The sequence below is a fragment of the Ananas comosus genome, linkage group 25 (genome assembly GCF_001540865.1).
Source record: "Ananas comosus cultivar F153 linkage group 25, ASM154086v1, whole genome shotgun sequence".
NCBI classification, from domain to species: domain Eukaryota; kingdom Viridiplantae; phylum Streptophyta; class Magnoliopsida; order Poales; family Bromeliaceae; genus Ananas; species Ananas comosus.
Genome location: NC_033645.1, coordinates 367196 through 391660, shown reverse-complemented (window position 1 = coordinate 391660; position 24465 = coordinate 367196). Strand labels below are relative to the sequence as shown.

General features: G+C 36.2%; 4 protein-coding genes and 1 long non-coding RNA gene across 7 annotated transcripts; 1 reads left to right on the top strand and 4 right to left on the bottom strand.

The window, feature by feature from the left end:
- LOC109729070 (succinate dehydrogenase subunit 8A, mitochondrial-like) lies at positions 2477-5986 on the bottom strand. The gene is made up of 2 exons (XM_020259719.1): positions 5821-5986; positions 2477-2763 (listed from the first exon to the last, which is right to left on the bottom strand). Exons 1-2 carry the CDS (start codon positions 5917-5919, stop codon positions 2677-2679), a joined length of 186 nt encoding a protein of 61 aa, XP_020115308.1. The 5' UTR covers positions 5920-5986; the 3' UTR covers positions 2477-2676.
- LOC109729069 lies at positions 6991-7803 on the top strand. The gene has a single exon (XM_020259718.1). The coding sequence runs from the start codon at positions 7143-7145 to the stop codon at positions 7686-7688; it is 546 nt and encodes a 181-aa protein (XP_020115307.1). The 5' UTR covers positions 6991-7142; the 3' UTR covers positions 7689-7803.
- LOC109729068 (putative HVA22-like protein g) lies at positions 7770-12005 on the bottom strand. 2 transcript variants are annotated; one of them, XM_020259717.1, is made up of 7 exons: positions 11756-12000; positions 11433-11518; positions 11242-11340; positions 11089-11145; positions 10911-10974; positions 10619-10831; positions 7770-8342 (listed from the first exon to the last, which is right to left on the bottom strand). In XM_020259717.1, the coding sequence occupies exons 2-7, from the start codon at positions 11462-11464 to the stop codon at positions 7938-7940; spliced, it is 870 nt and encodes a 289-aa protein (XP_020115306.1). In that variant the 5' UTR covers positions 11465-11518; positions 11756-12000; the 3' UTR covers positions 7770-7937. The 2 variants fall into 2 exon arrangements, with proteins under 2 accessions (XP_020115306.1, XP_020115305.1); XM_020259716.1 differs by having other exon boundaries at positions 11089-11340; positions 11756-12005.
- Positions 15439-16232, bottom strand: LOC109703624. Its single transcript, XR_002213989.1, has 2 exons — positions 16018-16232; positions 15439-15897 (listed from the first exon to the last, which is right to left on the bottom strand). It is a non-coding gene; the product is annotated as an uncharacterized LOC109703624 (long non-coding RNA).
- On the bottom strand, positions 16564-22716 carry LOC109729033 (endoglucanase 24-like). 2 transcript variants are annotated; one of them, XM_020259648.1, is made up of 7 exons: positions 22417-22716; positions 22064-22333; positions 21292-21575; positions 19487-19924; positions 19027-19174; positions 17882-18048; positions 16564-17211 (listed from the first exon to the last, which is right to left on the bottom strand). In XM_020259648.1, exons 2-7 carry the CDS (start codon positions 22272-22274, stop codon positions 16882-16884), a joined length of 1578 nt encoding a protein of 525 aa, XP_020115237.1. In that variant the 5' UTR covers positions 22275-22333; positions 22417-22716; the 3' UTR covers positions 16564-16881. The 2 variants fall into 2 exon arrangements, with proteins under 2 accessions (XP_020115237.1, XP_020115236.1); XM_020259647.1 differs by having other exon boundaries at positions 22064-22716.

Here is a 24465-nt window from a genome sequence, read left to right as displayed (position 1 = left end):
CTGTGGATGTCAGAATCGGCGGAGAAAATTGTCATCCCAAAATATTCCAGTCGGCAATTGGGGATGGAATTTTCTCTGCAGTTAGCATAAATTTCTGCACCTGCGTCAGCTGCATTATCCCATGCAGCCCGACGACAGCAGATGCTCAAACCTGCAGTTGGCTCGGACGAAAATTCAAATTCTGGATGGAGAAAATTAGAGGAAGCAAACAAACACATCGTCTACGAGTCGCATGCGAAATTTCGACCCAAGCTTAGCATTGACCGTTGTTTATAGTTACTAGTAACATGCTAAATGATCATCACTATGTCATAAAAAAAACAACGCAACGAAAAAGTCTAATTAAAAAAATAATAGTACATTGATGATAAGTATACCTTTCTTAGTCTCTAAGTTGAGTCTTCTTCTTCTTCTTTTTCAATTATAAAAAGAATTTATGATTGAGAAAAGTTTCTTATCGTAAAATACTAAATAATTCTAAAATATCATCCAATAATGATGATGATAATTATATGTCTTGTATGGTAGGAAAATTAGTATTCAGACATGCTGAGTTATAACTTTTTTTTAAAAAAAAAAAATTTAGCTACATGTTATTCGCAAAGTGGAGAATATTGAATGTGCTGTGTTAAATATAAAAATATATAAAGACCACCCTCTAATAGCTTAAGCGTTTAAAATATAATGATTGTTTGAGATCTAGGGTTTCATGAAACAACCGTTGTACTCTAAAAATTTAAACTATTAAAGAACGGTGTTTATATATTTTTATATTTAATATGCTACAGGTATTACCAGAAAAAGGAAGAGATGTTAAGTGATCATCTTTATTGAAAATACCAATATATTCAAAGAGGTTTTCTATACTTTAGCCATTTGTTTTGTTTAAGCTTTTTTTCTTTACCCTTCTAGATAAATTATGGTAATAATAATATTAGATTAATAGAGAACAATAAATTAATAATATTGATCAGTTCGTTTTAGGTTGATTAGAAGTTGGGAAAAAAGGCCACAAGGTGTTGACTAGTCTGATTTGACTCGATTGTGGTGAAGGAAGCTCGATCGATCGAACTTAATTTCCAAGTAAAATAGGTTGACCCAAATTGCTGCTTTAGTCAAAATAAGCTCAACCCAACCTCGATGCATTGAGTGAATGGGTGAACCCAATGAACAAAAAATTCCACAAGGAGCACTTTTCGAAATGTAGAATTTCTAAGAGCTAGGCTCCTATGCTTTTGAAAGTACGGAGGCGTCCGTGCTTGTAAATTATTTTCAATGATGCGACGTCCGATTCGGTGATCGGTTCCGTTAAACATGATCTACGCTATTGGAACTATCTAGAAACCAAATTTCATAATTTTTTGACTTTATTTGCCTAGTGAACGAGTAGCCTCAAAATGAACGGCTGATAATAAAAATCTCATAAAAAATAGTGATAAATGATTCAAATTTCAAATCGGAAGATTGTTTAGAATTTTCTATTAAAGTTTCATGTAATTTAGATATTTCTACACCTTTGAACTTAAAAACGTACCACATCGGTCGTTAAAATAGTCATTTTTGAGACCCTGTGATCGCTTGGTAAATAATGTCGAAAAATTATAAAATTTGGTTTCTAAATAGTTCCAATAGTATAGATTATGCATTGCGGAGCCGATCGTCAAATCGGATGTCCTATCATCGAAAACAACTTACAAGTACGGAAACCTCTGTACTTTCGAAAGCACGAGAGATGTTCTCGAATTACTAAAACTTATGCTGACTAAAGATACTATTTTTTATGTTATAGAAGGCCTAAAAATTTGAAAAATAGTTGCAATCTTAAATAAAGATTGCAATTGCCACCAAAAAAGTATGTCTATTTTTAAAAGCAACAAAAAGAAAAGAATATAATCGATTTTGAACTGTTAAGCCTTTTATAGTATAAAAATAATGCTTTTAGCCACTACATTACTACGTCTTAATATGATTGTGATTGAAATATACTATCCGTACAGAGATGTACATCCAATGGTTGACAAAATCTTTTCAGAAGTCTAGTTAAAAAAAAAAAGGAGGTTAATTGCATATAAGTTTCTACAAATATAGTGAATTACAAATATATTCCTATCAAATTCAACTTTCATAAATTATTCTTACAAAAATCCTAAAATTTTCAAATATGCCCCTCTGGTTTGTTACCGTTAGAGAACCGTTTAAAAACTGTTTATATTTTCAATTTTGCCATCACAAATATACCCCTCCAAATATTATAACAGTATAATATAAGAGGTGTAAAAATGTCAAAAATTAACTAGGGCAAAGTATTTAACCTATAGCTAACTAAATTTTTCTCACAGATTCTAACAGCAGGAACATATCTGAAAACATTAGGACTTTAACCTATGGTTAACTAAATTAACTGTACCTGCACAATTTTAGACCTAAATTGGGATGAATGCGGAGATGAGCTGAATTAAGTAGAATCATACTCAGATTTGTCATAAGCATATGAAAAATCCATATTTGGCATTCAATAGCGACTAGTTTGCAAGCAAAGTAACAAAGCAAACAGATTTAAGAGTCACCGAAGCGACGATTATTAACATGAACGTACAAGACTGATTCCCACCATGCCAAGTGGTTCAAATAAAACAAGGGCATAGTCATGGCCGAATCGCCTTCTTATGGACTCATTTAGGCTTTGCTAGTTTTAGCCATCATGGCCCTATCCTGCTGCCGGAGCCGCTCACCCTCACGGATCAGATAATCTTGGAACTTCTCCTGCAGATGAAACATTATTCCTTTTAAGGTCTCTGACTAGTAAAATTTACATGTCACAAAACAATCAACAACATCCTAATGCGAAAAAGCTAGGGATTCACTGCTTATGCTGTGCTTTTCCGCCACTTCTTTCTTTGACTTAACCGTTTTGTCCCATTTGTCTCATACTTTCATAAACTTGTTTGGCATCGCTTGCATATTTGTTTTCTTCGTTTCAAGAAACCATAAAGAGAAGTATGGTAATTATATAAAAAATATAGGGGCGAAAAAAGCAAAGAAACATGTTTTGAACATTGAATTATGTAATCTTGAGACTAAAGAAAAAGAAAGGAAAAATAACATTATATAACGTAAACAAAAAGAGATTAAACAAGAAATTTAGAGACCAAAAGATAAAAGGGCAAAATAGCACCAATGAGAAAGCAATTCTTGGAACATCATATCTTGGGGCCATCCCAATCTCTATTAACCATACACAATCTAGTGCAAATATACTCTCTACCACAACTATAATTGTTGCATCTACATTGCACGTTCAGAGCCAAAGGCCTCAGCTCATCCAATGGGGTCAGTGAAGGAAGCTTAGCTCGAGGGGGAGGGGGTAAGGAAGAGAAGGATTGATATCTCCTCTTTTGACACCAACGGCTCATGAGTTAATCTTCGGAAGGTTGGGGGATAGGATCAGTAGAAAGGTACTGCAGCAAAAGTAGAAAAGCTCGACTAGCCCAGTTTCACGAGATAATGTTTCTAAAGATAAACAAGGGAATATGAAGAATTCTAAGGAAAAAAGTTAACATGGCTTGAAAGAAAATTCATTACCATATCTCACAATAGGACTAGGAATGGAGTTTCCTAATCCACTAATTCAAGGAGAACTAAACAGATTCTTATACTGCTGACTGGAAAAAAAAAAAAAGTTAACAATTCATTTTCCAGCTCAATAATGTTGATTATATAAATATCACTAGTTGCAACAGAAGGATTGATCGGCTTTGGCTATCCAGTTAGTAAGTTGGCTACCTTGCAACATGGAAAATTGCATCAATAACATAGCTATTTCTAATTATACCTCTTCAAACGCATAAACTAATTATAGTAATGGATCTAGACTCGCTTGGTGATAAAAAAAAGTCTGCTACCGAGCGTCTAAAGCACAACACAATTCCCTAGTTACCTAATCCTAAATCCTTGCTCCTCTACATCATAAAAGCCAATACATTCTTGAAAACAAGTAATCAGAATCTTTGTCATTTATGCTTAAAGTAAATAGTACCACCGTTAACTTAGCTTTTCAAATCTTTTCCCAAAGATATGCCAAACACTACTATAAGATCTCTTTCCCTCTAAAATACTCGATTAATGTTATCTTCATGCTTCCACTGCCCCGTATCACTTCCCTCTACTCCCTATCTCAGCTCCATCCATCAATAATCAGTAGCCAGCAAGCAATGATAGTCCCCCAGATGCTATTGCTTATCCACTTTCTTGCATCTATTCATTCTTCACACAATTTTGATGCATAAAGACAGAGGTGCTTCAACCATTAGTTGTGTTATGCTATCACATGAAATTTTATAGTTATCACGTACAAACACCATTTCTCACCTCTTAAAAACACTATCAATAATATTTTTTTTTGACCCAAAAATTTCTTGTCTAATAAGCAGCATCTAGTTTAGATGTGAGCAACAAGGTTAAGAAAACCAATTCTTTGTTGTCACATCACCAGATTTTCTAACCTAATCTTCAACTAACTCTCCTTTCTGGAAGACATTTTATGCCATTGACGCACTTCCGCTTCAGATACCGTCTACTGTTCTCTATTATACTGTGAATGTTTTATACTACACCCAAAAATGAATAGGAAATTGTGATCCAAAAATACGGATTTCAAACCAAAGATTGAAACCCACCAAATGCTAACTGTGAAGGGAAGCTATGCATGATAATTTAGGGGTAAATTACACCGTTTGTCACTGACTTATCGCAAAGTTTTGGTTGTGAAACTCCATTTTGTCGCAATCGAACCACCAAACTTCAATATTTCTTTCAATCGTCACGTTGTCGGGCTCTGTCTAATTTCTCTAATGAAGGGCTGACGGGACAGCCCAGTCAACTGCGGCATCATCTACTTGAGATGGCATGGAGATAATGTGACAGCTAATTCAGCTACCACCTCATTCTTGAAAATGATATGCTAGTTGAATTAACTCCCACATCATCACCATATCATCTCATAAATGCGGATTTCTAACCAAAAGATCAAAACGTACCGAACGGTAGCTCTAAAAGAAACCTACACAAGATATTTCAGGGGTAAATTACACCAATGGTGGTAATTGACTTATTGCAAAGTTTAAAATTCATAACTATAGTTCGTGGCAATCGAACTGCCAAACTTCAATCTTTATTTAAATCAAGTCACGTCATCAGAATCTCTTCAATTTCTCTGATGGAGGGTGGATACGACAGCTGACTCGATTATCACATCATTTGTTTTATATAATATGAAGAAATATGAAAACTAATTCCACTACCACCTCATTCTTAAAAAAAATGAAGATGATATGAGAGTTGAGTCAACTTCCACATCATCACCGTATCATCTCTTATTCTTCTTCTTCTCTTATTATTTTCTTTGTCTTCCAAAAAAAGTTATAGGGGCTAGGCTCTATAAGTTTAATTTGAAGCGTGTCACATTTCCAACAAATTGAAGTTCAGATATATGAAAATACAGAAACTTTGAGAAACTTTGAGATAAATTAAGTAAATTCATCCAATATATCAGATTAAGCATCATATATTCAGGAACATTAATATATATATTAAAAAAAAAAAGAGGATCTACGGAGATACTCGTAAGAAAGAGATCAAACCGGGCAAATAACTAAACAAACACTCGATTTTCGACAATCAAACACACTGATTCAACAGATACTGATTCCCAACAGGTCTCAAGCTGAGAGTAACCGCAGATCCTCGCATCCGCATCAAAACCCGTAAACGAGATCATTAAAAAAAAAAACAAAAAAACAAAAGAAAAAACAAAAATCTGACCTTGCCACCGAAGAGGAAGAACCCGGCGAGGCCGACGGTGGCGGCGCCGCCCCAAATCACGATCGTCGATGAGAGCAGAGACCACTTCCGGTAGATCATCGCGTCTCTCCCCTTTCGCTCCGATTTGGTGAACCCCCTCTCGAACTTTTTAAGAATTAATAAAATAATAATAATAATGAGGGGTAAAAGGAGGGCGTAGATTGATGTTAAAAGGTGGGTGAGCGTATCAATTTAATGTGGGCCGTGGGTCGAACTCCGGCCCGAGGCTTTGTTTACATGCGATGCGACCGAGGTTTCCCCCTCTGAAAATTTGAAAGAATGAACTAGTCCTCCTTTGTTTGTTTGTTTATTTATTTATTTTTGTATAAGAAAGAAGAGTAATTCCAATTCTTTAATTGTAGTGGCACACACTCTAAATAAGATGCACATCTAAGGATCATCATTTTTTACTTATCTCATCAATTTTTTTAAAAAAATTTTACTAACTAAAATTACTTCTTCAATTTTTATGCTTATGTGGTTCGCACTTTTAGTTCTAGCCCTCCGCTTCCTGCGTGAATTTTTCTTCAACAAGAAAACACGTTGCTTCTTCTTTTTTCTTCCAATTATGTAATGTGGTGATGTGGTGAGTATATATGGTCGTGTGTGTGTGTGTGTGTGTGTGTGTGTGTGTGTGTGTGTGTGTGTGTGTGTGTGTGTATATATATATATATATACACTGTAGTTGTATCTTGTACTTGTGCGACGCCATATAAATACAGAAAAAATTCTGTCCGTATGAACAGTAAATTTTCTATCCGTGTAAAATTGTATATTTGTAACAAATCTAACATCCCTTGAGGTCAAGACTTTCGAAAAAAAAAAAAAAAAAATGGACGCTTCCACATCGGATCTTAAACATATGCATAGATATAGAAAATGCTTACCTAGTTTTTATTTTAACCGCAGATGCAGAAGTAAAAAGATCTTTATATAATTATAAAAATTTATAATAGATTAAGAAAAATTAACTGCAGAAATACAGATATTTTGACATATATTTATAAGAAAGTGAAAAGGCAAGGGTGCAATGAACCGATTCCTAGTTCCTGCTAAAGCCCTTTCCTCCTCCAAGAGCAAAACAGTCATTTCACAAAGAAAACCAGCTTAAAAGATAAACACATGAATCGGATAACGAGAACCATCAAGTCCCCAACCAAGCATATACACGACGAGCACAGGTAAACCAAAGCTGACAGAGAGAGAGAACCAAACACACACCACCAAATAGCAATAGCAATAGTAGCAATAGCAAGCAAGAATTCAAGAAGCTAGCCAAAACGATGAATGCGAAAATGGCGTTCCCCTCTCCCCTCTTCCCTCCTCCCAACTCTACCCACACCACACACAAATCCCCCTCCCTATTCCTCGCTCCTCGCCGCCGCCGACCCCTAGTCATACTCCGAGCAACTGGCCCGGCCACCGCCAACGACGATAACAAAGGAGAAGAACAACAACAACAACAACCACCAATCACCGTCGACGGCACAAACAACGACACCACAACCAAAACGCCGCGGACCACACTCAACATCAAGTATCGGGTACGTTCCAAAAACCAGGCCAAGCAGAGAAAGGCAGCGGCAGAGGCGCCGCCGTCACCGCCGCCGAAAAAGGAGTGGGATGCGATGACGCTGGGGGAGAAGGCTGTGGAGCTCTATGTGGGGGAGAAGGGCCTCCTCTTCTGGCTCAACAAGTTCGCCTACGCCTCCATCTTTATTGTCATCGGCGGATGGGTCCTCTTCCGCTTCGTCGGCCCCTCCCTTGGCCTCTACCAGCTCGACTCGGCTCCCCTCTCCCCCTCCTCCATTTTCAAGGGCTCACCTTGAGTTTTCTTTTTCTTTTTTTCTTTCACCATCATCATCATCATCATCATCATCATCATCAATAAAAGGTTATCACCACCATCATCATCATCAATAAAGTTCCACTTGAGGTCATTTATTTACATTGTTACAACTACTGCGACAACTACTAACTAGAACTAGCTAATAGTATTACTAAGCAAAAGCTAAAGAATGGCTAAAATAAGAGAGAGAGAGAGAGAGAGGGAGAGAGAGAGAGAGAGAGAGAGGGTACTAATGAGAAGAGGGTTGAGTAGAGGGTGCAGCAGCAGCTGCACGTTTCCTCAGCCGGGCTCGAGTTACACGGATAGCCTCCTCCAGGACTGTCTCTTCAGAGGCAGGACTCTGTAGTTCTCCATTTGCCGAGGGGTTGTCGGTGTTGTCAACCTGCATTGGTTCCTCAGATGCAGAGCTGAGGCTGGCAGGCCCTGAAGTGGATGGGAGGGTACGGGTGGGATTTGATGAGGCTTGCGGATGGGCAGGAGCGGCAGCAATTGAGGGCTGTTCTTGCATCAGGTTCCTGGTGGGTCCAGGAGGAGGAGGTGGTGCTGTTGGCTGCTGTTGCTGCGGAGAGGATGAGGGTGGGTGGGCGGGTGGCTCGGCAGGAGGCTGTTGCCGAACTTCTGGCGGTTGCCGCCTCTGTGAGTCGAAACAAATATGTCAGAACAACTGACTAGTAGAATTATAGCTTTTTAAGCAGAAGCACTTGAAACTAAAGTATATAAGGATGCTACGTTATGTTGAGACTTTAAAGCAATAGAAATCTTCTGTTACATTGAAGATAAACAGGCACAAAAGGGTAATGGATAGCTATCAGCAAAATCAATCACCTATACCTACAATTTTTCGATATAATAGTTTTAGCCGATATTCATGGTACTTTTTGTATATGGCTCGTCCTAAAATGAAATGCTGAACATTCAGATGCTATTAACTTCCTAGACTTCTTGAAGTAAGAGATTATTATATAACTAACGGTCAGCCTCTTCTCATATGTATTTTCTCCCCATTTGCTGATATTCCTATTTAATTGGTTGTCGCTAGAACAAGAAGACTGAGAAGAATAATGTGGAAACCTAATAATTAGTCTTTCCATTTCGCAGACTTGTTTTCTACTCTTTCATTTTTGTTTTGTTTTCCTACGAAGAGATCAAACAGAGAGACACAATATTAAGGCAACTAAGCCTGAAGATCCAATTGATAACTCTTTCCTAGAGATCTGACGTGAGTATTCATATTGATCAACTTCTACGCTGACCTTTCTAGAAATCTAATACTGTGATTCTACATATCAAAGAACTTCGAGTATTCATGTCGATCAACTCTTATATTGACCTTTCTTAGAGATCTAATGATGTGATTCTACATATCAATCAAATTCAATATTACCTTTGAAGAGATTTATGCCTTTAAAGTACATCAAAAGATAATTTTTCTGTTCAACTGCCATATTGAACTATCAAGAGTCTACTTCTGGTGGCAGTTCTATTATTCAATGCGTTGCATAAACTCATCATCAAAAGAGTACAAAATATCATGATCTTCTCCAAAGTATACCAATGATAATTTATCCACCAAATATTGCAATACTGTGAATGGCATAGTTGACTATCCACCATACATTGCAAAATACATCAATTTCAGTGCTGTTAATATTAACAGTTAAATTGCATAGCCGATTTACCAGTCTGAAATTTGCCTTGGCTCAAAAAGACAAAATTGATTCTTAATTAATCACCAAAGATAACATAAACAGAAGAGAGAGGACTGCAGAGAAGAGGAGGGAAACAGAAGAAGAGGCGGTAAAAGAACCAACTACAAAGAAGTCGTACGACATTCTACAGAATTACGATTCCAAGAATCCAAAACAACCAATATCCTGATTTCCAATGCTCTTGATTTTAAGGGGCTTTAAATTACACAACCTTTAATCTCCACCCAAATTTCCACCATATAATTAATTCTGCAAGTACATATATAAATATAAACATAAATAAAAATCCTAAAACCTCAACTACTTCAACTATCATAGCAAACTCACCAGCCAGAGCTAGTTAAGAACAACTGAAGCACTTGAAAATTTAGGAATAGACATCATTCAAAAGCTTCAATATTATCCAAAAGCTTCAATATTATCCAAATTTCACATGGACAACTCTATCTTACTGATGTCAATATTATCAACCACAGTATCCATACTGAAATTATCTTTGAATAGTTTTCTAGCCCACTTATAGAAACTCAGGATGATGGAACATTAACCATAGCACACTAGTTAGATCACATTATACATCTAAGCTACATACTTCTGCCTCACAGAATTCATTCACACAATGCATTTCATCTTTCCGAAAAAAAAGGAGATTATCAACATGAAATCACTCGAGTCAGTTAACATGAAATCTCTCTCCCTTTCCCTCTCTTTATCTATACACGTATAGATAGGGGGATTTCCAAGAATATCAATGCACATAGCCAGCACTCATCAATGTCAAAGAATATCCTTTTCTAGTGTTGCATACCAGTGAGAGACAAAAAATCAGTCTCTGTATTCATAGTAGTGAGCCTCTAACAATTAAAAGAAAACTACAATGCCACCACCAATTAATTGCAGCTAGAAGTTTAGCAAATAAACATAAAGTAAATCAGTAAACAAGATAAGAATGCTTTGTGAAAAAAGTAGGATGCAACCAGCCATGCCACAATTAGAAGGACTTAACAAAAACCATCGCAAGAACATTCGTTCTATGAAAAGTAGGGTATACTCATTTCGTTAATGCAACTAAAAGGTCACGCACTTTCACATAGATGTAATATAGGTAAATATAGATAATAAATGTAATTAAAATGAGGGGAAAAAACACTCACAAGGCTAAGATACAACATATTCCAATTTATCATGGACTAAAGAATACCTGAACCATTCGAGTTCTTGGCGCCTGAGATTGTGAAGCAACATACTGCAAAATTTCAAAAAACCTTGTCTGGCCATAACTCGCAACTCTCTGAAAATATAGCACAGTAATATCACTAGCCCTTGTTCTCAATTCAAGCAAATTACGATCTATCTCCGTTTCATGCTTCGCGACATATGGCCGGAAGAACGTGTCATAGACATATGTTGTCCCCTGCAATCATCCAACATAAGTAGGCTTCTAAACACAAAGAATAACTTATATTCCCACTTCCCAATAATGAATATCTTACCTTTGTTTTAGGATACCAGAGGTACACAATGAAAGCCAACTTTGCTTCACTATACATTGGCAACCTTTAAGATGGAAAGGGCAGCCATTAGATCAAATCAAAATAAAAATGGAATAGCATAAAATAATTCATAATTCCAAGGACAAATATTTTGGCTACATAAAGAAAAATTCATTACCATGATATAAAATTATCTGCAACCCTCTCACAAACTGTCAGAAGTGCAACTAAGATCCTGCAAAATGCCATTATGGTATTCTTTGTTTTAGAAATATATATCGCACCAAAAGAGTCGAAAACATTTTTCCCACAAATAAGTGATGCAACTAACCAATATTGGCACCAAAAGCGCAACTTCTCAATTTCTGGCTTGTTCAGTTCCACTGTCTTATAGCAATCATATGCTGGATAAGCATATCCAAGAGCAAGGCTGTATACAAAAGGAGAGTAAAATATCAGTTCATTGTCTTCAACCACACCCTTTCTATCCACAAAATCTCGATACATGGAATATTTGCTTACATTAGAGCTCTAGTAAGAAATGAACCTATCATCTTTTAGAAGCTCACTGCACAGAAGAAAAAAAATCAACTTTGTCCCTGGTCCCTCTGCAGCAAAGCAAATGTCCATTATTGGAATCCAACATACAGGATTAGAACAGTAAGAATTTCACAAGTATGCAATTAAAATCCTATTCCAAGAACTCAAAGTACTATTTCAGATACCTAAAAATCTAATAAACTCGACAATTGCTTAGCACAATTACAAGAAACGGATGATCCGATTCTCGAATGGTGACGTGAATTGTAAAGAAAAGGTAGGGTTTGCGGAAACGATCGCGATACCTTCGATTCTTGAACGAGGAAGCGATCAAAGAGGGAGAGACCGATCGCGTACGGATGCGTCTATATGTAGAGAGAGAAGGGTCGCGGTGTCGCTTCGGCGTGGGGGGAGCGAAACCCTACGAAGCGCCGCCACCTCCGTGTGGGAACGAAGAGAGAGAGAGAGAGAGAGAGAGGAGAGAGAGAACGAAGACGACGAAGAGGAGAGAGGGGGGGAGGGGTCGTTTTGAATTCGCACTCTCTCTCTCTCTCTCTCTCTCTCTCTCTAAAATGGACGGATTTGGGATTTGGGGACATTAGGGATCGAGTTGGGTAAAAATTGGGAAAAATATACAAAGAACCCCCTGATCTTTATCACTTTTTCAAATAGGTGCCTAAGCTTCTAATTTTGATAATTAGATCTTTATATTTCACCATATAGTCTTAGACTAAATTATAAAAAAATTTCTATGAATACTCGCTTTTTCACCTTCGCTCTCTAACTATCAAGAATCTATATTTTGCCCTCTTAAAATTTAGAAATAATTTCAGAGCGTTACAGGATTAATAGAGAGGACAAAATAATCAAATTATTCTTACTTTTTCTATTAAAAAAGAATAATTTTTATTATAATTTTGATTATTTTAAAAGATATTTTCAGTATAAATTATAAAAAATTGATGGAATAGTGCTTGAACCCTGATGGAGGGGGCTAAATGCAATAATTTAAAATATTAAGAGGGTAAAATATAGATTTTTAAAAGTTTAGAAGAAAGAGGTAAAAAAATAGATATTTATAAGAGGATATTTTGTAACTTAGTGTGTAATTTAATATGCTCCTCTTCTTCAACAAAGTTACTGCATAAATATTTTACACATAATTTTACGTAACTTTAGGACACAACAAAAATTATTGTGTCTTCTAATTACAATAATCAAACATCATGATTAAATAATAGAGTGAATTATTTCTAATTTTTATTACTGTTTTGTATATCAAAACAAAAAAAAAATATTTTGCAATTTTAAGTTTTACAAGATTATATATGAAATACATGTGACCAAAATACTGAGTATTTACTAACTTCGATTAAAAAGAGTGTAATTATCAAAATTAAAAATTTAGTAGTGAGTTGCAAATATGCTAAATGTCAGGGAGCTCTTTCCACATTTTTGCCCCATAAAAATTAAAATAATTTTCTTTGGATGCGCCCGTTAGACGGATAATCCAAGATTCGATATGCGAAACGGTAATTTGTTGCAAGCGTTATCCGCACAAAAATTCCTATGCGGGGAAAGTTAATTAATTAATTATTTATTTATTTAATAGGTAAAAATGTATGGAGACCCTCTCAACTATAAAACTACTTGAAATAGCCCCCTCAACTTTTTTTTTTTTAGTGACATCCCCCAACTTTAAATTCCTTTTATTAGATTTTTTTTCTTCCCGGTTAGTTAAGTCAGATAATTTTATTAAATTTATGGTTCTTTTATTTATTAATTGTTATTTGCTTTTATTTTATTTTATTTTGCTAAAAAAAGTTATCAAAATTATTAAATTTGATAAAATCTCTAATTTAGTTAACAAAAATTACTTAATTGTAAAAAACAAAAGTTAAGAGTGTGTCAATTTAAAAAATGGTAAAAATATATAGAATTTACTCAAACTATGGACTATTTCGAATTACCTATCAAATCTTTCAAAATTCTGATTTTACTCTCCAATATTTTCAATTTGCTTGATTTGAGTTAGTAACTGGCACTTTGACTTCAAAATTTGAATGCGTCACTTATCTTTATAGATTTAGTTATCATATTTCATATAGTATTCGCAACTATAAACTCATCAAAATAAGAAATTAGTTTAAATTTTGAAGTCAAAGTATCACTGACCGATTCAAATCAAATAAATTGAAGATAGTAAAATCAAAATTTTGAAAGTTTGGATAGCTAATTCAAAATGATTCATAGTTTAGATAAGTTTTGTAAGTTTTTATCTTAAAAATTTTAAGCGTTGGAGGCATTTGTAGATAGGAGTATAGGTCAGGGGTCTTCACGCATTTTAATCAATTAATTAATAACCATTGGATGGGGATCTTGATGCATGACACGTGTCCATATTTGTATAATCTCAACCGCTGGTTTTGCAGGTTTTTTTTTTTTTTTTTTAAAAGAGTGAATGTATAGTTGGAGTGGAAGTGGAAACATGGATCAAAATGGGGGAAATGTTTTGTTTTGACTTAAAATTTTTCATAAATAGGGTTAAATAATTTCATTTGTTAATGAACAAGAAATACGCGAAAACTAACAAATATTAAACTAGTGTAGTAATTATTATCTGAATTGCCAACTAAAATTTTTTGGTTTTTTTTTTGTTTTTTTGAGGGGAGAATGAAGAGGAAAATAAGTGATGGTAACAAAACGGAGAGATAGAATGTGAAATAAAAAAAAAGATCAATGTGCGAATAATTAAGATAAAGGATTTGTTTCTTTTATTCTAAAAATTTTTTTGCCCTATTCTTTTTTAGAATTTAGATTGTAAGTCATTTTGTATAAATATTTTTTATATAATTCAAAGTTAGGAGTTCGCTTTTTGCTCCTCGAAAAATGTTGGCATCTATGATTTGATAGGATAGCATATAATAACTTCTTCTGTACGATGTTTTTGAAAAGTCTAGACATTCATTTTATGTGTTTTGAAATTAGAAATCCAATAATAACTTATTCTGAACAAAATATTTTTTTGTGTACTTCGAAGTTAAGATAATATATCTCATCTGCAAAGTGACTTATTTTATGTTGAGAAAATAATTTAAAGATCGAAAATAAAATTCATTCTAAATATTTAATCACACTCATCATCTATCGAGTACTAGATGCTTTTTGGCTAATTATAGAATCGTTATCTTTAGGGATACATTGCGCGTGAGATATTTGAAACACTATGTATCTCACAATGATTGTAAAATAGGAGGTTTGCCGAGTTATTTATCTAATATCGATTGTCATATTGATCTTTTGGATAGTATGATATCAGAGTCGGTTCTAAGCAGTCTATTACCCCTTCTCGTCCCTCTTCTATTATCATAACTTGTTTGTTGGCAAAAAAAAAAAAAAGTTACCCAAAATAGAAAAGATATAAATGAGAAGTAAAAGAGAGGGATCTTATGCATGGATGTTCAAAAAGTTAAACTCTCTTTTGGAAATTCTATGGTAGAAACTGGTAAGAGACATGTTACTGTTTAAGGTGAAAGGTAATAATGGTGCTTCCACATATGTGAAAATAGTTAAAGTTTTCTATTTCCACATATTTGGTAAAAGAGAAGGGTCCTTCAAAATTAATACAGCCACAAGATAGCCATGTGGAGAGGGGCTCCACACATTGATTACAAAAAATGCATAGGGTCATGGGGTTGTAAAAGGTGCAGTGGTGGTGGTGGTGGTACCATAAAACTATTAGAGGACCAAATTCTCTGCTGTATCTTTGGCACATTGTCTCTAAAGTGGGTGACTTTAGATTCAACACATCACAGGATTGTATGGAAAAAAAAAAACTACATCTATGAATTCAGAGTACTATTGCAGATTCCTTATTATGTTGTTTTTATATATTATTTAATGTGTCAGCACTTAATGATATCATACATTTTGATTTATTCATGCATGCAGTTCAAAATATAATACGTATTTGCCAACATGATCATAATTTATAAAAATAATATTTTGAAAAATTCGAAGTGTTTCAATTGGATGGCTTGTCATGTGGCTTTTTGGATGGATGAGCTACAGCTTGTCGGAATGTCAAATTGAAAATAATGTCTAATATGGTGCTTTTGCGCACAAGTGAGCCAGATAATAATTTCAGTAGAGTGGGATTATTGAATCCTACCTACCCGACAATTACGAACTTAGTGGATTTCGATTTGGAGAATCACAACGTATACCATCAAGTCCCACCTCTTACTATCACGGCTCTAAATATCTCTGAGTCACTGAACCCTTCGTCTCCTCGAGCATAGCTCTCTCATTCCGCGCTCTCTCATTCCGCCATAAGAAGCTGTTGGATCTGTGCAGCATTGAGATAAAAATGATATTTATTGAAGACAAAGGGTCCACTGCATTATTGGCTGTGTGATGTGTCATGAATGTCTTCTTCCCTGCATTCCTTGGGAATTAATGCACCAAAAAATGTCAGGAATTATTATTGTTTGTGATGAAGATGAACAGAAAAAGTTTCATAGCTGTTGGTATTGAGTCTCATGATGTTCTTTAGAGGATGCTTTACCTGAAGAGAAAGAAAGTTTGTAATCATGGGTGAAATCCTTACTTTGGGGATGGATGGTAAACTTACAAAAAGCAATCAACTCCTTTTTCTTTCTCTGCTTGAAGGAATTTCTTGACAGGTTCATAGCCACATGCTCTGCTGCCAGGCATTGCTTGCTTGATCAAAAAGGTTGCTTTAATTCATGGGAGCACCCAAAAAAAATGTTTCCTAAGATGCTGGAACAAAGAAGGAAAATAAGAATAAAGATGCAACCACTGAGACAGGTTGGTTAATTGCCCCTCATGAATGTGCTCAGGCAGTGGATAAATTGAATAGATGATTAATAATGTTCTTGAATTATAAAATGTATCCATCCATAATGCTCCTTTCAAATAGATCGAATGCAGAGTAGAGTGTTAAATGACAACTACGTGAGATTAGCCTAAAACTATAAACTGTTTGCCTTTCAATGACAATAACAATGCATACTTTGCATTGTTTGTCCGGCGACATTATAATCACAATGTAAATGTTTGTTTAACTCAAATTTGTTCAACTATGAGAATGTAGTCGAGTATCATTCATTACTCATTACTGCATATTTGCATCTCACATTCCATAAATCATATGTACTAAAAAACATAGTAGGTCTCTCTCTCAATTACACATACACCTCTAATTGCTTTCGATGGATATTGCACACACTCAAGTACAAGAAAGCTTCCCATGATATAGTAAACAAGTACAACAACAAAAAATGGCTTCTCATAGACCCCCGGCATAGCCACAATACAGCATACTTTCACTCGACCGCAAACAACGATGCTTGCTCATGTACATCATTCATATGCCAACAGAAACCATCAAAGAGCACGAAGAGAGTATTTACGTGAAAGACTGTGCGACAGAGGAAGTGGTGACGAGGCCGGAGAGCAAGCCGACGAGAACCGCGCTGTTGTATGTGCTCGGCTCGGCCTGCATCGAGTTGTTCCTCAGGTCGATGTAGGAGTCGTTCTTGAATGGACCTCCGACGAGCGCTCCAGTGGCTACATTTGGGTTCGGTTCAGTTGATGTAAGCCACTGGAAGCCCTTGCAGCCTGTGTTTGCTTCTGTGGGGATTGAGGCTCCTCTGTGGTGCACCTGCTGCGGGTAGCTACTACCATAGCCTACGAGGTAGCTGAGCTTCATCGGGTTGTCGCCCAAGATGTAGTCGGCCTGGTTTTTTTGAAAAAATTGGAGGGAAAGAAAAAAGAGGAAAGAGCACTCAGCTTATTTGTTTTTTTTTTTTTTGGTCAATTACTTTATCTTATTCTCTTTTTTTTTCCATCCTTAAAATGATGAGCTGAGATACTGTTCTTGGCTTCCGGAACAGCTTGTCCACCGAGAAAGCAGAAGCTTCTAAAAATCACGTGCTTGGCTAATAATCTGGAGCTTTTGCTGTTATGAGAAGCTGAAATGGGATTTTGGACCCCACAAGTAGGAGCTTCGATTAGAAGCTTATGCTTCAATTCTAGGAAGAAGAAATACAGGAGGTTTTGATGAAACCATATAGGCCTCAAGTGCCTATTTGATCTGACCTTAGCAATAGCTTCTCTACTCGATATGCAAAAGCGAGATGTTTATCAGGCAAGATGCTTAAAGCTTCAGGGCGAAGCACTAAGCTAGATGACGTCCTTGGCTGTTGCACAAGGTTATTGTGGGTGTTTTGTAAGGAAAGACATACCACTTTTCCCAACACACTCACTCAGCACTAATGCAAAATCTCCAGCCTAGCCAAGCAGGCCTAAGGAAAGCTTTTTCTCAGAATCATTTCAGGACATGGCCATAGCAAGCAAAGTTAGTAAAAGTAGTACAAACAGGAGTTGAAGCCCTCCAAGGATGTTACCTGTGACATTGCGAATTTCCGCAGATCAATGGGTGTGTAGGAGTCCCCATTGCAGTGCACTTCTGGAGTCTGCGATGTGAGCATATAGTCGCTGTAAACAACAGCGAGGAAAGAAGCAGCAACAGGGTGCTGAAGAGCATTCCACTCGTCTATCCATAACAACCCACCTGGGTTAAGACGATAAAAATAAGGCAAAACCCATTAAATACCGAAAGCTCATAATAACTTTACAATTTACAGTTCAAAATAGTCCTCTGTAATTCAGAATATAGTCGCATGTATGCCTAAATCTAGATAGGAAGAGTGAAATTAAAAAGCATTAGAAAAATAATACCACTGATCAATATTATTCAACTAAAATTATTCAGATATATTCTATGGCATGGAACAAACAAAATCAAGGATGAACTGGAGTTAAAAACTGGTTGATCAAAAGCAGTAAAAGCTAATGGTAAACAAGAGCAATAAGGCTGGGATTGCATGAGTCTTCCATAAATCTTGGTTATGTTCTCTGAATCTTAATGAAGGAAGACGCATGGAAGAAAAAAAATGGATCAATTACCTCTGGATCACACAGTGTCCATATGTTGCATCTTAATGTCATGATTTTCCAACCATGAAGCAGTCAGACATTCTACAAAATCTCCTTTTGACGAAATGAATATTTAAAAGATGACACAACATGCCAAGTTTGTCCAGTTTATCCATACTGCTTTGATTCTAAATGGGATGTTCTTTTACAATTTCTCCATAAAAATTAACTATAGAAGTGCCAAAATAAATGGCTTAATTTCTTGTGGCTAGATTCGAGGAAGTTACGCTAAAAAATCTGGTCATATTCACACCCCAGTGCAGGGAACAAACTGTCCAACCAACGAAGTCAAAACATTCAGCTACATGACACTGAAAAACAAAACTAGACTATCAATGGTGCATATGAGATAGAACATGATAACCAAGTCATTAAGAATGTATGAGAATGCACTTCGAATTAGAACAAGAAATCGCTGATTTCATGGAGCACTGTCAAGAAAACTAGCGAACCTATGAACAAACAGGCAAGATACTCTTAATAATAATGATAATACTAAATCAACTGAGAAAATCATAATACTAAATCAACTGAGAAAGGTATTTAGGTGTACTTTCTGTTCTACTAGAGGTTGCTGTTGGGGAATCTGGCAAAAGACCACACATGACGGCTTCAGCTGTTTTTCTATACATTTGGAGGCCCACATTCTCTGCATTCGAGGATTGTTTAGAACCAAAAATGTTTATCCTGGACAAAAGAACCTGCAAAAAAGTTTGAATCGGCTCCAGTGAGGCATAACTAATTTACTTTCACCGTAACATTTATTCAAAGTAATTCCTTAGAAGGCAGGTCATTTAAGTTCCCAGCTTTTCCGCAGACTTGCTCTTGTTAGCTACAATGATTTAAGGATATGGGTACCTTGAGTTGACGTGTTGAAATCACATTATTGTTTTGATATGAACCAAAAATTCATACTTTAGTGTACACAATCATAATAACATGGCATATCATTTTATGAAGAAGAGAAGCTAACTGAGAGGGCAAACTTTTCACTTCATGATCTAGATATGTACCTGGGTTCCTGCACGTTTGTCATCCCAACTAAACCAAGTCGGTCTTCCCCAGTCGGCAAAAGCTTTTCCATTTTCCACAGTTACATAGCTGAGATATGTTTGATCACCAGTAGCATGATAGAGCCAGCTAGCTGCCCACAAGAGCTCATCTACATAACCTGTGGAATTGTAGTAGTTCTGAAGCTGAGGATAACTAACACTATAGGAACCTCTGTAAGTGTCAGCAAAAGTGAATAACTGCTGGGCATGGTGAAGAAGCAAATCGGAATAGGTGGTATTAATGGATTTGAAAACCAAGGAAGCTGCGGCCAGAGCCGCTGCTGTCTCCGCAGCCACCTCTGTCCCGTGAGTTTTCTGGTCGATCTTTGTTAGCGGCCTTTTCTCTGCCATTGTTTCCGGCCTTTCCCAACATTTATGGTCTATCTCAGGATCACCCACCTACCAATCAGATCATAACTTTTCAGAGAGGTTATTAATATATATATATATATATAGCAGGACTGCCATGCTCTCAGGAGCTGAGCCGTTTTCGATGATGGAATTTTCGAATCGACGATCCGCTCCGTTAGACTTGATCTAGCGTATTTGAAGTTTCTAGAAAATAATTTTTGCGATTTTTCAATATCATTTACCTAGCAATCGAAAGGATTCAAAATCAATAATTTTTAACGGCTGAAAATAAAAATCCTATAAAAAGTGGTCACATAGCACTAAAATTTTCGATCAGAAATATTGATCTTGTTGTAGATAGTATAAAGAATTTTGTATCAAAATTTCATCTGATTTGAATACTTCTATACCGTTAAACTTGAAAACGGCAGATATCAACCATTAAAAATTATTGATTTTGAATCTTTCGATCACTAGGTAAATGATATCAAAAAATTGCAAAAATTATTTTCTAGAAACTTCAAATACGCTAGATCAAGTCTAACGGAGCCGATCGTTGATTCGAAAATTTTATCATCGAAAACGGCTCAAGAGCACGAAGGCCTCCGTGCTCCTGAGAGCATAACAGCTCTGATCTGTATATATATATATATATATATATATATATATATATATATATATATATATAAACGGGGTAATGGTTACTACAGACTTTTTTCCTTGAAACTGTAGTGTTTTATAAGATCCACATGCTTCCAATCATACATTTTAGATATAAAGAAATAAATGTAACAGCGAATCTACAATTAGATATGAAGGCAAGCAACAGAGAATCTATTTACTTGCCTACATCTCAGAGGGACTGCTAGCTGCTTGTTCATTTGTCATGATATAGATAAAAACAAGACAATGTATAATTAACTTCAAAAGAGAAGGGACAAATAGCAATTTAAAAATGAACTTCCATTACATTCTTATCATTAAGGAACAAATGGCAAGGACAAATAATAACAAGAGTCATTAAGATAGTAGATTTTTCATAAATAGTATGTAGTGAACATTTACTTCCAGTTAGGTTGATCTACCTAAAGAGGAATAAATGCCCTCTAAATCTGGTCTCTGGATAAACTCTAAAAGCGTTATTTCCTATGCCACAAGAAGATGGATAAATCTGGTACTAGAGTGATGACAATGCAGTATAATGTCAAACTAATTAGAAAAACACATCGCATAACCTGACAAAGGATGAAGAAAAGCACATAATTATGGCAAATAGGGTTCAATGAAAAAAACAAATAGTGGAATCTGGCTCAACTAAAGAAGAAAACTTGAAAGATCTTAATTTTAACATAGAGCCCACCTTTGTCTTATGAACCTTAAAAAAAGAAAAAAAGAAAAATTCCCACAAAAACTACCTGAATATACAGAACATTATCAGAAGGATGGGCATTGATCAGATAATCCGTGATCCACTTAAGAGCGTCCAGAGCAGGATTTAGCTGCTTCACGGCACTCATCTGATCCCCGTATTCAAGAATAGACCATGATAACACTGTTGCAGTGTAAGCCATAGGAAAACCAAATTTCATGTGATCCCCTGCATCATACATCCCCTTTGACAGGTCCAATCCTGCTTCCCTCCCGTCATCCAGGGCAGAATCCCCTCTCCACGAAATCTTGTTATTAACCAACTTCCCCGCTGCATAGAATGAAAATAAATAAATAAATAATAATGGGAACTAGTAAACCCCTTAACAAGAGTCACTTGCATATTAAACTTCGAAAGTGGATCTGGTAATATTTAATTTCTTAGGCTAAAACTCAATAAGTAATTCATCTAGAGCTCCCAATTAACTACCATTCGTTGAATGTTAATTTGATAGTTTTTCATTTAAACTTTTTCCGCTGTTCCGACACCCATGCCGTCCCATCCAATTCCTATAACATAATATCTGCTTTCCTACTAAATACAAAAAAAATTAAACAGTAAAATGACACCAAATATCAATTTTAAAGAGACACAAATATCTAATTTTCAAATTTTGCAGGGACATTTATGCGAGTGCCATTAACAGATTAAAAAAAGAAAAAATGAGGAACATACTGAAAGAGCTAAAAAGACCCATCTTTTGGAATTAATCATTGCAATTAGAGAGGAAATGGAACAGTGATAAGCAGGGAAGGTACATTTTTGCACTTGAAAGAACTGCAGAGCTATGCCGAGGGCATCGGCGTACTTCTGATTAATGGCCCCCGGTGGGCCGGGGACCGGAAGGACCTCGGCATGGTGGGGCTTCCTCTTCTTAATGGCTACGACCGCTGCAGTGACCACAAGCGCGGCGACAATAAGCACTATCAACCACCCGCAACACCCCTTGGTGTACTTCGCAACTCCCATTCTCAGATCCACGAGCTACACCCGCCGCATTACCAATAGAAAACCCTAGAACGCGAGTTCTACAGCACAGATCCCCCCCAAAACCCCACGAAAATCTCAGCGGGCACCTCAAATCGACCGTATACGAGGAGATAGAAGATACCTAGGGGGTCCGGGGGCGGAGATTACGACGGCATTGGGGGGAAGGAGAGGGTCGGAGGGAGCGGAGCTCGGGGGTGACGTCAATGGCGATGCCCGGGGATGTCGATACCGAATCCGTTCGAGATCGAAGCCTAGGGTTTGTAGGGTTTGAGGTGATTGGGATCGAAGATCGGAGGGAATAGGGTTTTGCCTCGTCCTCCTCCTCCGGATCTGCGAGAGACGGAGGGGGGAGAGAGAGAGAGAGAGAGAGAGAGAGAGCGAGCTCCGGGGAATGTGAGGCGGGACAGATCTTTCTCTCTCTCTCTCTCTACATTTTTGTGCTGTTCATAGGTCGCGAAATTACGAAAATGCCCTCACCACAGTTATTAAAATAGCAACCGACACAAGGGGAGCGAGAAAATTGTGGCCTGCCCCTGGACTACGTGTACCACATCTACCACGTGTTTGTATTTGCTATTTGTTGATTAATTAATTAATTAATCAATATTTAAAAATTTAACTTTAATTTGATAAGTATATTTCATTAAATTGATCATAATTATATCTAAACACCAATAAATTTTTAAAAAACTACTCATCAAATAAAATAAAATATTTTATAATTATACTAACACATCAACGATCTATTATAGGCAATCCAAAGTGTACGATTTCATATATATATATATATATATATATATATATAGAACTCTTAATTGAAAGGTCTCAGTAAATTAATTTTTAAAAAAATTTCTACTACAAAAATAATTAGAGGTGTGGTGCATGGAAAGTGCCGATACACCGGGTCCAGGCAACATCCGTTCGCATCAACTGTACAGTTGCATCGCACAGCAATCATCGGAGTGGACCTCGGTGGAAACGGGGGGGACACGTGGCGTGACTGTGGAGAAAGATCCGGTGTTTGGTGTTTAGGCCGAGGATGGAATCGTCGGACTCGGGTGGTTGCGCACATTATTGAGTCAAAAAGCGTTTACGGTAATACGACGACGACGAGGTGGCTTGGGTCGGTCGGCGCGGACGCTCGCGCGCAAATGACGTGGCGAGTAACGGAGCGGTACCCGCAAGGTAAACGGTAACATCGCGTGGGGCCCGCAACTGAAGTGACGTGTCGGGGTAAAAGCCAATGGGGCTTTTTCTTTGCTTGGTAATTACGGTACGAATCGTCTGCTGCCACGTGGTGACGGTGGTGGGGTCAAAGCAAATAATTGTAGCTCACGGTATGGCGATCTAAATTTGATGCTCAGTAGGTACAAATAACTCCATTCAAATTTGTCGCAATTTTATCTTACATATAATAATTAAAAAAATAATTTGAGAAAATTATATAAGTATATTTTTTAATTATGTTTAAACTAAAAATATATTTCTTACTGTAAAGATAATTTCATCGTTTCAAATAATTCTTTCTATCAATACCCACTTTTAACTTTTTCACGTATCATTCAAAAACATACATCTTGTTCTTTTAAAAAATAAAAAAGTATTAACTTTGACTCTGTCGTCAGTGTTTCGTTAGGATTTCGTTTATATACTATTTTTTATATCCAAAATACCTCTAAAACCCTCCTCCTTCGCCCATTCCAAAGAACATGAGGGGTAATTTAGTCATTTTGTTACGGCGTACCTCTCTGTAAATATTTTTTATTTTTTTAGGGAATAAAATATAAATTTTTGAATGACAGAAAAAGAAGTAAAAAAAAAAGGATATTAATAGAAAGTTTCTATAATTTAACCATTCTATTAATACTCCTTTAAAATTAAAAAATATTTATTAATGCTACTATAAAAACCAAGAATAATCACAAAATGATGAAAGTACCTCTTATATCTAGAGTAAATTGCTCGCTTAGTTCTCGAACTATGAGTCGATGACACTTTAATTCTTAAACTTCAGTTTGTTATAATTTATAAACTTTGAAAATTATTGTAACTAAATTTTATAAACTATTTTAATTGACTAAATATTGGCGTGATACGATAACTTAATTATTAGGGTCTTATCAATTGCAATACTGTTATATCACTTCTATATTAGCAGTATATTAATATT